This window comes from Capricornis sumatraensis, chromosome 2 (genome assembly GCF_032405125.1).
Source record: "Capricornis sumatraensis isolate serow.1 chromosome 2, serow.2, whole genome shotgun sequence".
NCBI classification, from domain to species: Eukaryota; Metazoa; Chordata; class Mammalia; order Artiodactyla; family Bovidae; genus Capricornis; species Capricornis sumatraensis.
Genome location: NC_091070.1, coordinates 8,630,481 through 8,647,887, shown reverse-complemented (window position 1 = coordinate 8,647,887; position 17,407 = coordinate 8,630,481). Strand labels below are relative to the sequence as shown.

Sequence of the window (17,407 nt, the reverse complement as noted above, 5' to 3'; positions counted from 1 at the left end):
GTGGTTTGATCTCCTTGCAGTCCAAGGAACTCTCAAGAGTCTTCTCCAACACCAGAGTTCAAAAGCATCAATTCAGCTTTCTTTATGGTCCAACTCTCATGATAGGATTAGTGTCCTTGTTAGCAAATATACCAGAGAGATGATCTCTTTCTCCATCATGTAAGAGAAGAGTAAGATCACTGACTGTCTGCAAGCCAGGGAGAGGGCTATCACTAGACATGGAATTAGCTGACACCCTTGATCTTGGACTTCCCAGCCTCCAGAACTGCGTGAGATAAATGTCTATTGTATAAAGCCAGTCTATGGTATTTTGATGGGCTTCCCAGTGGTAAAGAACCCACATGCCGATGCAGAAAATGTAAGAGTCATGGGTTGGATTCCTGGGTCGGGAAGATCCCCTGGAGGAGGAAATGGAACCCCACTCCAGTACTCTTGCCTGGATAATCCCATGGACAGAGGAGCCTGGTGGGTTATGGTCCATGGGGTCACAAAGAGTTGGACATGGCTGAGCGTGTATGCATTCCAAAAATATTCCTCACAACATTCCCCACCCACAGCTTTGCTTCTGCTATCACTTTCACCACTTGGAAAGTATTCTTTTCTTCTTCCATTATACACAAACATTAAAAGGCTTTCTAAGGGTCATCCCAGTGCACCAGCCCCAAGCATCCTGTATCCTGCATTGAACCTAGACTGGCGATTCGTTTCTTATACGATATTATACATGTTTCAATGTCATTCTCCCAAATCATCCCACCCTTGCCCTCTCCCACAGAGTCCAAAAGACTGTTCTATACATCTGTGTCTCTTTTACTTTCTCGTATACAGGGTTATCATTACCATCTTTCTAAATTCCATATATATGTGTTAGTATACTGTATTGGTGTTTTTCCTTCTGGCTTACTTCACTCTGTATAATCGGCTCCAGTTTCATCCACCTCATTAGAACTGATTCAAATATATTCTTTTTAATGGCTGAGTAATACTCCATTGTGTATATGGGGAGGGAGGTGGGAGGGGGGTTCAGGATGGGGAACACGTGTACACCTGTGGTGGATTCATGTTGATGTATGGCAAAACCAATACAATTTTGCAAAGTAATTAGCCTACAATTAAAATAAATACATTTTTTTTATTTTTATTTTTGCTTTATTTTACTTTACAATACTGTATTGGTTTTGCCATACATTGACATGAATCCACCACGGGTGTACATGCGTTCCCAAACATGAACCCCCCTCCCACCTCCCTCCCCATAACATCTCTCTGGGTCATCCCCGTGCACCAGCCCCAAGCATGCTGTATCCTGCGTCGGACATAGACTGGCAATTCGATTCTTACATGATAGTATACATTTTACAATGCCATTCTCCCAAATCATCCCACCCTCTCCCTCTCCCTCTGAGTCCAAAAGTCCGTTATACACATCTGTGTCTTTTTTGCTGTCTTGCATACAGGGTCGTCATTGCCATCTTTCTAAATTCCATATATATGTGTTAGGATACTGTATTGGTGTTTTTCTTTCTGGCTTACTTCACTCTGTATAATTGGCTCCAGTTTCATCCATCTCATTAGAACTGATTCAAATATATTCTTTTTAATGGCTGAGTAATACTCCATTGTGTATATGGGGAGGGAGGTGGGAGGGGGGTTCAGGATGGGGAACACGCGTACACCTGTGGTGGATTCATGTTGATGTATGACAAAACCAATATAATTTTGCAAAGTAATTAGCCTACAATTAAAATAAATAAATTTAAATGAAAAAAAAAAAAAGGCTTTCTAAGCAGTTACTCTTCTGCCAGTTCTTTCTGAGCATTTCTGAATGGATGCACTTTTTCTCTCCTGATTTTTAACCTCTTTATAACAACAACAGCTATATGTTGGATGTGATGAAGACTGGTACACAAATTTGACTGTTCACTTTTCTCTCTATTGGGATCATGTTAAATTAGCTACAGACACATAGAAGACAATATTAATAACTAAGTGGGAAATTAATTACCTTCCTCACTTACTCCCCACTCCCACTAGGTCACCTAATGTAACATAGACAAGGAAGCCAAATAACTCTTCCTTTAAGTACAGCATCGATTCTTAGAAGGAAAAAATTAATGTGAATTTTGAAATTAGCCAATAATTTAACATAAAAGCTTCTTGCTGTTGCTCAGTAGCTGTCATGTCTGACTCTTTGTGACCCATTGGACTGCAGCACGCCACGCTCTTCTGTCCTCCACTATCTCCCAGAGTTAAACTCCTTACTGAATATTAGAATTGAATTAATTTATTGTGCATAATTGGAGAAGGAAATGGCAACCCACTCCAGTACTCTTGACTGGAAAATTCCATGGATGGAGGAGCCTGGTAGGCTACAGTCCATGGGGTCACAAAGAATGGGACACGACTGAGCAACTTCACTTTCTTTCTTTCTATAGTTCCCTTTGGAGAAGGAAATGGCAACCCACTCCAGTGTTCTTTCCTGGAGAATCCCATGGACAGAGGGGCCTGGTGGGCTATGGTCTATGGGGTTGCAAAGATTCAGACACGACTAAGCAACTAACACACATACACACATTGTGCATAATAAGTAATACTTCAAACAGAGAGATTAAAAGGCTTACTGATTTGAGCTTAAAATATTAAAAACCTCTCCTCTACATATTATTCCACAGGTTACAAGCTTTTATGGTCTTGAAAAGTTGTCAGAACCTTTTATGATGGGTGTCATATATTTCAAAGCACATACAGAATATGAAGGCAAAGTCTAACGGTGGAAAACATAAGCCTTTATGGTGTAAAATAGATGACGTCAAACCAGGTGATTGATTTGATTTGCTGACTATAGAATTGTGGCAGACATTCTCCACACCTCCTTTTCTGTGAGGCAGGATACTAGATAAAAAGGATATAAAGTTAGATAAGATAACTTTTTCATGCCCAAGAGGGTGGACTCTAGTGTAGAAGACAAGCTACTTATCCTAATAGCTGTATAAGCAGCTATTAGTAATTTGGGGGAGCTGGTAGGGGAGCGAAGTCCTACGTATCTTGGGAGACAGAATGAATCAGGAAAGGCTGCAGAGAGAAAGGGGCATTTGTCATGACTTGAAGACTGGCCAGAGTTTTACCAGCTGATGAAGAGGGATGTATGCATCGGGGTTCTCCAGAGAAACAGAACCAGTAGGGTATTTTCTTCTTTTATGCATTTGTTAACTGCAGGCATTGGCTCAGGTGGTTATGAAGGCTAAGAAGAACCACCATCTACTCACATTGCTAAGGGTGGATCTCTGCTCAGTCCACAAATCAAACACTAATCTCTCCCAGAAATACTCTCAGAGATGTATCCAGAAATGTTCTCCCAGCTATTCTGGATGTCTCTTAGGCCAGTTACATTGACACATAAAAATAGCCATCACAAGGAAGGAAAAAAAAAAACCCAAGCAGAGGGATAATTCTCTGAACACTAAAAGATCAAGTCTATGTAGAGTCATGAGATGCTCCGTCCCAGTCGGGGGTAGAGAACAGCAAGTCCTGCCCGTGAGGCAGGAGAGCTCAGGGGTTAAGAACATGGCTCTGGTCTCTGATTCCTTGAATTCAAATCCTGACCCCACAGTTTATTATCTGCACCTCACTGGACAAGTGATTTAACCTCTCTCTTCTTTGGTCTCCTCAACTGTAAAATGAAAATACATTTCTTATTTCAGGATTATTGTGAGGAACATATGAGATGATGCTTATATTGTGCTTAAAATAATGAAATGTGTCTAGTACAGAGCAAACCAACAAAAGGAGAGCATTAAATGTGTTTCTGCAAGGTCTGTATTGTATGAACTGCGCGTACTCAGTTCAGCTCAGTTAGTTCAGTTGCTCAGTCATCCCTGACTCTTTGTGATTCCATGGACTGCAGTACGCCAGGCCTGTGCTGTCCATGGGATTTCCGAGGCAAGAATACTGAAGTGGGTGTCCATTTCCTTTTCCAGGGAAACTTCCTGAGCCAGGGGTCAAAGCCACATCTCCTGTATTGCAAGCAAATTCTTTAACACTGGGCCATCAGGGTGGCCTATATATATATATATATATATATATATATATATATATATATATACACATATATATATACATATTCTCATTTGTAATAGAGGGAGAAAGAAGACATAATATGTAATACAAGTGTGTATATTCATAGAGGGAATGCATATGAATATGTCTGGACATACATATATGTGTGTGTGTATGTGTGTATGCATGTGTGTGTGTGTGTGGTGTGTGTGTGTGTATGTCTGTGTATGGAGGGGTTCAGAGACATTACTTTGTGACAAAGGTCCATCTAGTCAAAGCTATGGCCTTTCCAGTAGTCAAGTATAGATGTGAGAGTTGGACCATAAAGAAGGCTGAATGCCAAAGAATTGATGCTTTTGAGCTGTGGTGTAGGAGAAGACTCTCAAGAGTCCCTTGGACTGCAAAGAGATCAAACCAGTCAATCCTAAAGAAAATCAATCCTGAATACTCATTGGAAGGACTGATGCTGAAGTTCCAACACTTTGGCCACTTGATACAAAGAGCTGACTCCTTAGAAAAGACCCTGATGCTGGGAAAGATTGAAGGCAGGAGGAGAAGGGGACAACAGAGGATGAGATGGTTGGATGGCATCACTGATACAATGGATATGTTTTGAGCAAACTCCTGGAGATGGTAAAAGACAAGGAAGCCTGGCATGCTGCAGTCCATGGGGTCACAAAGAGGTGGACACGACTAAGTGACTGAACAGCAATAATAGGAATGGTGCAGGGAGAGACAAAGAGAGAGAAAAGGCACTGATATAATTTTGTAGACAAAAGCCTACGTTTTAGATCATGACTTTGAAACAGCTAAACTACAGAAATGCTTTAATATTTTTTAAAGATGGATTTTTTAGTTAACTGCATATTAGAAAGGGTTATGCAAGAGATAATAAAATGGCTTTCCAATTAACTACAGTAATTCAATAAAGCCACTACGTAAGGTCACAGATTCAAAGGGTCATAAAGATAGAATCAAATTCTAACTCTCGGCCTCCCATCCCTCTATCTTGACTCTTTTTCTTGTGTCACCCCAGATCCCTACAACTCTATGACCCACCCACCAAGATCATGCGTACCCATTTTGCTTAATTAGTTCAAAATTTGAAAACTGAATGTAGGGGAAAGAAGTTCATTGCCTCTGTCTTTTGTTACTTACTTGGCCAGCCCAGTATCCTCCTGATGCCCTAAAACTACTCTCACTCATTCACATCACTTCCTTTGACACATTATTTGCTCCATTCCTTTCATGAGATGTTTTATCTACTGTGTGTATCCTTAGCTGTTCCCTTAGAACAATACACGATGAATGAAATCACTCTGAGACATTAACTGCTTAACACGTAATGACAGCCTGGTATATGTGCATTTTTACTTTCTTTATGCCACCTGAACAAATTCATAAGCCTTCCTTATACATTCCTCTGGTTAGTAGGAGAGTCCTTCTAAAATCATAACTCTCCCCAAACTCCTATGAGTCAGACTAGTCTTGCTGGAAGATTTTTCCTTACTGCCATGTATCACTGAATATGATACAGTTGATTCTACTTATAGGTGAGCTGAATTCAAACCATTACTTAAATGTTAACAGAATTAACCTTCAGTTGGGACTGGGTAGGAGTGCAGGGGAGCTTCTTTTCTTTTTTTTCCTTTTTGGTATCTTAGTTTGAAAATCATATTTCTATTCAAAAATTTTTCTTGAAAGAATACAGTTAAGCACATCATAAGGGATACCAGTGTTTTTCCTCATAGTGTTTTTTTTTTTTTTTAATCATCACTGCTTTTTGGCATTCTTTTTAGTCTTATAATTAGTCCCCTCTGATGCTATTCTGCATCCTTCAAAAACTTTATTATCTATTTTTTTCCCTCAAAACAAGAAGGACATTGATTGGATTGTAATGCTTGAATGGCTTACAATGTTGCAGTTTTCTTATTAAGAGAATCTCATGTCTATGAACATCCACAGAGAGCCTTGGTGTTTTCATTCACTTGGATTGAGGCACTCATTTGCTATGCTTTCTGGTTCTCTGCCATTCAGTTTTAAGGGGAGGAAAAAAGTACACAGCGCTGGGAAGACTGACAGAACTGAAATGAAGCTGCTTCGATTTTGAGGCATTGCAAACCTCACCCATGCTTGCAATTTTTAAGGTCATTTTAACGTTCTTTGGTGTGGCTTTCATAATAATTTAGACTCTAGGAGAGGCACAGTATCTGGCACATGAAACCTCTTTCAAGCACAGAAGAAGGTGCATATTTGCGAGAACACTCTCCAACAAAAATGGGAACATGCTATCAGATCTTTGGTCTGTAATCTCTGGTAAAGTCGATCTGGGGATCACATTTGGCTTTTAATAGATGGTCACACAGTCCCGAAAAATTAAAAATAGAGCTACTATGTGATTCAGCAATTCTGCTAAGCCCCAGAGTGCCAAATCAAATGCAAAACAGATCTTTCATGGGGGAAAGGCAGGTCTGTACACACCAAGAAATGGGGAAATGAGCAGATGCAATGACTGGAAAGTCTTGACAGAGGATAGAAACTGACGAGTCTTGAAGTTAGGCAGAAGGTAGAAGGCCTAACATACAGGAAACAGCGGAATCACTGTATTTCATCAAATGTATGATGTCACTGATTATAAGACACATTTTGTGCATCACTAAAAGGGAAATGGTACCAATTATGTTCTGTGTTATCTCTTTGATTTTTGTAACTTTATATTTATTTAAAAAGCTTTACACTCATTCGGTTGTGAAAGAAGACAAATCACCAACAGGCACTTGAAAATGTGGTCAACATCACTAATTATCAGGTAAATGCAAATCAGACTCACAAAGAGCTGTCACTTCAGACCTATTAGAATGGCTGTGTGTTGGTGAGGACATGGAGAAAAGGAAACCTTTGCATTCTCTTGATGACACTGTAAATTAGTAAAGTCACCATGGAAAACAGCATAGAGGGTCCTCGAAAAATTAAAAATAGATCGACCGAGTGATTCAGCAAGTCTGTTAACTCAAAAAGATATCCACACCCTCATGTTCATTTCAAGACTTTTACAATAGCCAAAGCATGGAAACAACCTAAGTGTTCAATGATCTGGATAAAGAAATCCATATCATTGATGGATAAAGAAAAAAAATAATGTGTGAGAAAAAATAATGCCAAACACACACATATGTATGTATATACTTTTCAGCCATAGACATTTGCCATTTGAGATAATATGGATGGAGCTAGATAAAGCTCCAAAAGATAAAGTGGACAAAATGGATGAAGGCGATCAAAAGGTACAAACTTTCAGTTATAAAATAAGTAAGTGCTAGACATATAATGTACAGCACCACCATAGTGACTAGTTTACAAGACTGAACTTTATATTTGAAAATTATCTAGCCAGAGAACTTGCCAGATGTGAAACTGGACTCTGAAAGACTCATTATAACTAAATAATACCTCCACTTGATAACTGAATATCAAATGGCCCAGGTTTATACCAAGTGAAAGTGAAAGTGTTACTTGTTCAGTTGTGTCTGACTCTTTGTGACCCGAAGGACCGTAGCCCACCAGGCTCTTCTGTCCATGGAATTCTCTAGGCAAGAATACTAAAGTAGGCAGACATTCCCTTCTTCAAGGTATCTTCCCACCCCAGGGATCAAACCTGGGTCTCTTGCATTGCAGGCAGACTTTATGGCCTGAGCTACCAGGGAAGCCAAGTTAATCCAAAAGTAACATTGCATGTTATATGTTTTTGTTTTAGTTCTCAGAGAGAGAAGTAAAGGATTTTATTTTTTAAATACCCTCTGGTTCACATAGTGAAGGGCAGGGGGAGGGGGGAAGGACATTTCTGTTTTCTCACCCAAATAGCTATGATTAACCCTGAATTTACATTTAAATCATCCAAGTGACAGTACTTATACAATATCTCCTCCAAAAAACAACCAACTGCCTGCAAGAAAACAGAAAGAGAACAAGCCAACAAGAGCATGGCTCTTCCAGTTAGGAATGATATTTAAGATTCTTATTTCCCACCACCTTTACCATACAGACCACTCTGCAGCAGTGACTGGGGAGTGGATTTCATTACTAAACCTAAGGTCACAGGTGGTTTTGCATTGAAGCATAATTAAATTGTGCAGAAAGAATTTAAGTGGTTTAGCAAATAAGGCCTTCTTAATTCAGGATGAATAGGACAGACAGAATGTGGCGCCATGTTCAGGCTACAACAAGGCAATAGCTGGGCCCACGGAGATTAATCTGGAGAGCAATCACTTGATGATCCCTGACTATGAATACTTAGTTGAAATTATTCCTCAGTCACCCTGGGATGAGGAAAGCAATCACTCATAATTAACAGGTCACTTTTTTTGTAGGAATATTTATGCAGGGCACGGAGAGGATGTCATAAGAGAAACTTCTCCTTGTTTAGGGAAAAATTGCTATGTTAGCTTGGGATGAGCATAATGATCAAAAACCATTAAAGAGATACGGAAATTATTAAGGATGGAGAAGTCTACTTAATTGCATATTTCCACATGTGAATTTTGACTTTGCGGGGAGGAAGGGGATGAAAAGTACCCCTGCTGGGGAATAGGTAGCAGGGTAGTGAGAAACACTTTTCTTGTTTTGAGAGCAATCTTTTAGACTTTGAGGAAAGACAAAAATAAGCACATTTGATACTGATTGTTCCCCAAAGAACAAAGAAATCCAAATATAGAGTGAATCCTATCCCCTCAGATTGCAAGGAAAAAAAACAAAACTGTATCTCTAGTTCAACCCTGATGTGTCATTTAAACTACTTCTGTGCTGTGCTATGCTGAGCTTAGGGCTCATTCCCGTCCGACTCTTTATGACCCCACTGACTGTAGCCCACCAGACTCCTCTGTTCATGAGATTCTCCAGGCAAGAATACTGAAGTGGGTAGCCTATCCCTTCTCAAAGGGATCTTCCTGATCCAGAAATTGAACCGGGGTCTCCTGCATTGCAGGCAGATTCTTTACCAGCTGAGCTACCAGGGAAGCCCAAAACACTTCAACGTTGTCCCAATTAGTTACTTTGTCAGGGAATTAAAATCTTCAAAATTACCACCTAAAGCTGCACTTTTTTTTGGGGGGGGGCAGGGAACATTTCCTTTAAAATATACTATGCAACACTAATTTATAACAATATTTTATATGCATTATGTGTGAAGTGTGTGTGTATATATGTGTGCAGTATTAATTGTTAAATAAATCCATGAGCAAGTGGGAGAGACCAGCTGTTGACTTACTGGATAGGAAAATGCAATAACTTTTACTAGTGTACCAGAAACACTTAAATATTATGATTTGCATGATTATTCACCATGTAAGGCTTTTAAAAGATTCAGGCCACCAACTGGATTACTTACCCTGCTGAATTCTAAAATTTTCAGTAGAGATATAAATTTTCCTGCTGCTTTACTGCTAATCAGGAGTAGAATTTAACATAGCTATTAGTTAATTTATTTTTTTAAATACATGCTGTTCTGGTGTAGTACAAAGGATTGAGAGTATGTAAGTACAAACCACAATTTTTAATACTGTTTAATTGCTTCCTACCTAATCCAAACACCTTGTTTCAGGTTGTCATCCAGTAGGTGATGAGAGGTAGGTTTTGAGTAACATAATTAAACTAATTTACATTCACAGTGGGTCATAAAGAAAGCTGAGTACAGAAGAATGGATGCTTTTGAACTGTGGTGTTGGAGAAGACTCTTGAGAGTCCCTTGGACTGTCAAGAGATCAAACCAGTCCACCCTAAAGGAGATCAGTACTGAATATTCATTGGAAAGGACAGATGCTGAAGCTGAAGCTCCAATACTTTGGCCACCTGATGTGAAGAACTGATTCACTGGAAAAGACCCTGATGCTGGGAAAGATTGAAGGCAGGAGAAGAAGGGGAGGACAGAAGGTAAGATGGTTGGGTGGCATCACTGACTTGAGGGACATGAGTTGAGGCAAGCCCTGGGAGTTGGTGATGGACAGGGAACCCTGGTGTGCTACACTCCATGGGGTTGCAGAGTTGGGACATGACTGAGTGAAGAACTGAACTGAACATTAATGGCTGATGATGTTTTACCTATGCAAGAAATAAAGTAACATTTAAGGTGGATTCGTGGGCTTCCCTGGTGGCTCAGACAGTATAGAATCTGCCTGCAATGCAGGAGACCTGGATTCAATCCCTGGGCTGGGAAGATCCAATGGAGGAGGGCATGGCAACCCACTCCAGTATTCTTGCCTGGAGAATCCCCATGGGCAGAGAAGCCTGGTGGGCTATAGTCCATGGGGTCGCAAAGAGTCAGACACTACTGAGTGACTAAGCATTGCACAGCACAAGATGGATTCCTAAGAATCTAAATAAATGTGTTAAGCAAATTAACATTATAGGTAGTTTGAAACTATTCAATAGGCAGAGATAGATTCTGGAACTGAAAGCTACTTTTAATACAGTTTATCCTCTGCCTTCTTGGTCAGTTTTCTCTACTGATTGTTACTTTCCCCGGCTTCTCTCTTAAGCTATATACATATATTTGGAGTGTATTTTGTTTCTTTAATATAAAAATACTACATCTATGTTTGCATCTGCATGCATACTCAATCTAAGTAGCGAGAGAGAATGAATTAGTTATGAGTTAGGAAGGACATCCTTTACAAGAGCGAATTTCCCATTGACAAAGCCTCTGTTGTCAGAACTAGAAATAAACCGAAGCTACTCCCCAGTTTGCCTGAGACAGACCCTGCTTACATCTGTCGCCCCATTTTCCAGTCCAGTTTTGCCTTTGCTCCTGACTTTCTTCATTTTAAGGGCTTCCCTAGTAGCTCAGCTGGTAAAGAATCTGCCTACCATGCAGGAGATCCCGGGTCGATTCCTAGGTCGTGAAGATCCGCTGGAGAAGGATAGGCTACCCACTCCAGTATTCTCTGGCTTCCCTGATGGCTCAGCTGGTAAACAATCCACCTGTAACGCGGGAGACCTGGTTCGATCCCTGGGTTGGGAAGATTCCCTGGAGAAGGGAAAGGCTACCCACTCCAGTATTCTGGCCTGGAGAATTCCATGGACTGTATAGTCCAGGGGGTTGCAAAGTGTCGTGTCGGACACAACTGAGCAGCTTTCACTTTTCTTCATTTTAAAATGTGATTTAAATTACTTTCTTTTTGAAAATTATGGAGAACTCGGGGTGGGTAGTGCTAGGGAGGTCTCCAACATGTTGTGCCTTCCCTGCTCGAGGTTGCTTTTCTCTCGTTGGTGGTTACCTATGCTACCAGAGCTTCCCTGGTGGCGCAGAGGTTAAAGCATCTGCCTCCAATGCAGGAGACCTGGGTTCGATCCTTGGGTCGGGAAGATCCCCTGGAGAAGGAAATGGCAACCCATTCCAGTATTCTTGCCTGGAGAATCCCATGGAAGGAGGAGCGTGGTGGGCTACAGTCCACGGTGTTGCAAAGAGTCGGACACGACTGAGCGACTTCGCTTTCTTCTTTTTCTTTCATGGTATTCCTGAATCACACACCTGGCTGGTTCTCCAGGTCTCCATTCATACAGAGGCCTCCGTCGAGGTAACGAGTTGCATCGCTCACATGTGACCTCATACCACTTGGACGTGCCCTGCCCATCGCAACTTGCCCAGCCCACCGTGGCTTGCCCCGCCCACTGTGGCTCGCCCCACACATCACGACTTGCCCCGCCCATCACGGCTAGTTCCCTGCTTCCCAACAGGCAGGATGCAGTCGACCGGGACGAAATAGACTCGGCGTAGTGGAATTGGTGTCACAATCCTAGGTGGTGAGCAGAATTGTGTTGTTACTTACTCCTAATCACACTTCGATAAGCCGTTATGAGTTGGGTTGACCTCCGTTTTCTATCTAGCATGTGTGAAGTGCTACTTAAACTCTTGGTAAAATAAGCAGAAATGAGCAGAGATGACTCAGATCTCTTTCTCCCGATCCTTTCTAGTCACATATGTGTACATACACATGTATATCCTCCACTTTCGTTCCAGGGACCAAATACATTCATTTGTGTAAGTGCCCTTGAAACAAACAAAGGGCCAGAAAGGTGAGTGCTCTGTGCCCATCTAGTCCCCAGATGCTTGGTTTAGCCGCCAAAATTGCCGTAACCTGTGCACCTTAACCTTTAGCCTTGAGCTGGACATCATTCTCCCAAAGAGCACATAGTGTTATTTAGCTGCAGCACTGAGACTTTTTCTATCTTTGTTGTAGCACGTGGGATGCTATAGCTATAGCTATGGCATGCAAGCTCCTAGTTGTGGCATGTGGGATCTAGTTCCCTGACCAGGGATAGAACCCAGGCCATCTGCACTGGGAGTGTGAAATCTTAGCCACTGGACCACCAGGAAGTCTCCGATGAGCATGTTTAATGAAAATCAGGAAATTAAAGAATGGCTTTACATGAAATGTTTTGGAAATAGAGGTTGAACAGGTATGAGACATAGTCTGTATGGAGAATAAATGAATATACTTGGTAGCTGGTTTTGTCATTTATTTTAAGATGTAAATCTATAAATATTTATATTTTTGCTCAGTAACTTATTTTAAGATTTTTTCCAGAGATCCTTTCAACAGAGTTGGCCTTTTGAAATGCCTATTTAGTAAAAATGCATGTATAGTATTTCATTTCTCAAGAAAGTTTTGTAAATGTGTGAACTGAACAAAATACTTGCTGGCATTTATCATCCACCCTGGAGGATATAGCGAAATCACTGACCACATAAAAACTTGCAGCAGCAGCCACATTAAAAAAGTGGTCAGATTTAACTTGTGTTACTGCTACTGCTGCTGCTAAGTCACTTCGGTCGTGTCCGACTCTGTGTGACCCCATAGACGGCAGCCCACCAGGCTCCCCCATCCCTGGGATTCTCCAGGCAAGAACACTGGAGTGGGTTGCCATTTCCTTCTCCAATGCATGAAAGTGAACAGTGAGAGGAAAGTCGCTCAGTCATGTCCGACTGCATTTAAAAATCATTCTGGGACTTTTCTGGTGGCCCACACTTTCATTACTGCCCATCATCAAAGAGTTTAGAAATGTCTGAGCTATTGAAATACTACTTGTAAAAGTCAACCAGTATATCTCTTAAAAGTGCTGCATAACTTTTGAAATGAGTTTTCTCAATTACAGTGGTATATTGTTCAAGGTAAGTTAAAATTTTTAATTAATCAACTAATATAGTGCAAAAACTTCAGATTTTCAAGGTTTTAGAAAACTGCAGTTATTGAAAAAGAAGTATATATAAACAGGAAGTCATTGACAAGTATACCTAAAAAGCAAGTGAATAGCTAACAAATTAAGAGCACTTATACTGCACAATATTTAATATTGAAACAATAATACAAAGATTCTTTAGAATTTTTCAACATCAAGCAAATCTTTCAGTTAGAGCTCTGTTTATTATTGTATAAATTTATATTTCATTCAGAATGCCTGCACCTTTGAAACTTCAAAATTTGATGAGCTGTATGTTTTAAAGTCATAAATATAAGGAACTGATACAAAAAAAACCCTCTAGAATTAGACCAGTACCTATAGCATATTTAAATGAGATATTTACATACATTAATATGAATATATGCAATAAGGCAGTGACTGTGGAAATATTTTGACTGAAATAGTTACATTTAATATAAATACTGCTGAAATATTCTCTGTTCACCAGATTTTATCTTTTAGTAGTCAGCTCAGAACCTGAAAGATCATTTTCTCAGTTAAAAATATCAAGTATTATGTACTATGGAAAAGACAAGTTTTAAAAATACAAATTTTCTACCTATACGACACATTTTGAAGGAAATTATAGGCAATATTATGATAAAAATAAAGCTATATTTAAAAAGAATTTTTCACAAAAATACAGGCAGAGCTAAACTGATTTACTTATATAAGTAAAACAAAATAACTTGTGCTTGGTTTGTTTTTTTAGTGTTCAGAAATCAGTATAGAGATTTTAAAATTGTGCTTTCCTGTACTCAGAGATACATGTTTTTACTTTCAGAAATAATTTTAGTTTTGAAAATACATTTCAATAGGACTATAAACACAATGTAATTGACATTAGTAAATAATATAAAATAATAAATACAATAAAATCAAGTTATTTTTTAGCATCCTTTTTTAACTAAGATTTTTTTTTTTGGTTAGTTTGTATTATAATTTATAGCATTTTCTATGTATAGATCCCATACTAATAGCAATCAGGGATATTAACCAAATAAACAGCAGTTACAACGATAAAAGAAATCCTAATTACTTGCATCCTGTGAGTTACTTTTTCATCAGTTCTATCGTTATTATTAGAGGGCCTAGGATAATCCTGCCTCCAAATACTCTGGGTGGCCAGTAGCTCAATGTTCTGCCAAATATACATACACAGACAATATATTATGTTATCATTTATTGAACATGCATATACTAATAGCATGCAGGCATTTATCGAGTATCAATTACATTGTTTTTCTAAGTTAAATATTTACATTTTCATTCTCAAATCCAGATTTTACTTATGAAACCCTCAAAACAAGGTAAATAAACCCTGAATTTGCTCAGTAGAAACGTTGAAGTAAGAATTCAGTAGTAAATTTGGAAAAGCAAATCAAACATATTCCTGCCCTCCTTATTAACCCATTTACCTCTTTATGTGCCAGTTAGAAAAAGCTATTTTCTTTGTTGTTTTTAAGTAGACTTTGTTTTTAGAGTAGTTTTTTGGCTTCACAGCAAAATTGCACAGAAGATACAGAGATTTTCTACTGACTCCCCACCCCTCCACACACATTTGTTGTTCTTTAGTCACTAAATGATGTCTGACTTTTTGCAACCCCATGGACTATAGCCCACCAGGCTCCTCTGTCCATGGGATTTCCCAGGCAAGAATACTGGAGCGGGTTGCCATTCCCTTCTTCTAGGGATCTTCCCGACCCAGGGATGGAACCAAGTCTCTTGTTTGTCAGGCGGATTCTTTACCACTGAGCCACCTACACGACCTCCCCTATAATCACCATCCACCACCACTGTGGAAACAGCCACTTTTAATCTATGCCTTAAGATACATTTAGCCTAACTGTGTGTTAAAAGTAGAATGTTTGTACTTTTTTTAAAAAATCCTTTTCCAATAAAATCTTCTTAGCTGACTTTCTCCCCACTATCCCTTAGAGCTTAGCTAGCAAGTCTGTTTAGAGCAAAGGATTGGAGAGAAAGGTTTATTCTAGCTTTCTTTGTTGGCAGAGTATTTACACTGCCAAGGGCATCCCACCCTCTGCTAACTATTGATTTTAGTGGATTTTGTTGGTCATTCCTAGTCCATCTGTCTGCAATAAAATAAAGATCCCTTCAACCCCTATAGGAATTTCAGAGCTATGAAAACTCTGAAAATGCCTCCTGGGAGATGACCTCCCTTTTTGGCAAAGATTAGCCTGTTTCTCTGGGATTGATTAGTACTCACCCAAGTTTTGGAATAGCTACTTTTCTCACAACCCCCCCCCCCAAAAAAAAAAAAAAAGATCCTCAGTGAGATACCCTCCTTACCAACCTCAAAATGCTGGGATAATGATATTCAAATGCATGGACTAATTAACATCTCTCTGAGGAGATTTATTTTAGTGGGACCAAATTTACCTTTAAAACTCAGAGACAGCATCCTTGCATCCCGTCTTCATTCTGAAAGGACATCTCCTTTTTTAACCTTCTATTGATTTAACACCCTTCCAAGTGGCTCAGTGGTAAAGAATCTGCCTGCCAAGCAGGAAACTCGATTTCCATTCCTGGGTCAGGAAGATCCCCTGGAGAAGGAAATGGTAGCCCACTCCAGTATTCTTGCCTGGCAAATCCCATGGGCAGAGGAGCCTGGTGGGCTACCGTCCATAGGGTCTCAAAGAGTTGGACATGACTTAGCAACTAAAAAACAACAGTAAATACATAATTCTTGTTTTCCTTCTATGTGTCATATCACCAGGAAACCAAAAGAGAGGGGAAGAATTTAACTCTGTGGATTCTTTGGCTAAAGTCAAATCTTTTTACTCATTCCCTAACCCAGATTATAATTCCACGATGTTTCTGCACTCAAATCTTGGAGGATAGAGGGGGATGTTTCCTTCTGAATTACCATGGAAACATCCAAAAGTCTTTGGGCATCGTATCCCAGGGCAAAAACAGTGGATGCTTGAAAGTTTAGAAACAGGTGTAAATAAATTTCAGCTCTTCTATAGAGACTGAAACTCTGAAAAAAAACCCAGGCTCTCTCCCACTTACATCTTTAATTCTTACTTCTGCAACCCAGTGGGAGCAAAACTGACTCCTGGCTCCAGAGCTGCAAGCTTTCAGTTTCCAGAAAACCTGTGGACTTAAGCTTAAGGAAAACAAATGCCAAGATGCTGTGGCGCCCATGATTTATACGTCCATTCATTATCCTTGATATTTTTCTTCTCTATCATAAATGTCTAGAAACTGTCGCATGAAATCTAAGGAGTGTCATTGCTCAAACAACAAAGGGAATAGAGCGACTTAATGCATTTTATCACTTTATGGGAGGCAAACTAAAGTGAGTAAGCACCAAGCATCCTAAAAAGAACCATATTTTTAAAAAGCCAGATAGAGAGGTGCTCATAAAAATGCAAGCTTTCCTAGTTCACTCAGTCCTCTACAGGGAAAGAAAAGGAAAGCACTGAAGCTGAGGCTTGGTACTCTGAGCCAGGGGTCATGCACAGTTGTCTAGATACCGCTTTTCACCCTTCCCTTCTAAGATCAAGATCTAAGATCACACATGCCTGTGTGGGGCAGCTAACATAGTCTGGAGGACTATGTCAACTTAGAGGAGATGAGTAATAGAGGTCCTTGGAGCCGGATATCTTCAGCATGAAAGATCTGTTGCTTTTGCTGGCAGAGCCTGTCCCCAGCCTGGTCATCTCCCAACTCACTTTACCAGTGCAGCCACTGTCTGTGAAACACTTCCAAGGTCCAGACAGGAATTGCCCTTCTAGCTGCTGGTCAACAAGGGGGTAATTAGGTATGCATGGTTAACTGACAGTGGCCACAGAAAAGGCATGGGCTTCTTTCTGGAGGGAATGTCCAGTTGCCTTACCATTATGACAGTCGGGAGATTTTCTGTCTTCCCTATGCGTGCTTGCTAAGTCACTTCAGTCATGTCCGCAACTCTCTGTGACCCTATGGCCATAGCCTGCCAGTCTCCTCTGTTCATGGGATTCTCCAGGCAAGAATACTAGAGTGGGCTGCCATGCACTCCTCCAGGGGATCTTCCCTACCCAGGGATCGAACCTGAATCTCTTATGTCTCCTGCGTTGGCAGGCAGGTTCTTTACCACTAGCGCCACCTGGGA

The 17,407-nt window shown here is 40.2% G+C and overlaps 1 protein-coding gene across 1 annotated transcript in view; it reads right to left on the bottom strand.

Annotated features, from left to right (window-relative positions):
* LOC138074046 (uncharacterized) overlaps positions 1-11,757 on the bottom strand; it is a 76,607-nt gene extending 64,850 nt beyond the window's left edge. The window contains exon 1 of the mRNA XM_068966045.1: positions 11,579-11,757. Within this exon, the coding sequence (XP_068822146.1) occupies positions 11,579-11,757 (179 nt within the window). The remainder of the gene's footprint in view (positions 1-11,578) is intronic.
* Between the last annotated feature and the right edge of the window lie 5,650 nt (positions 11,758-17,407).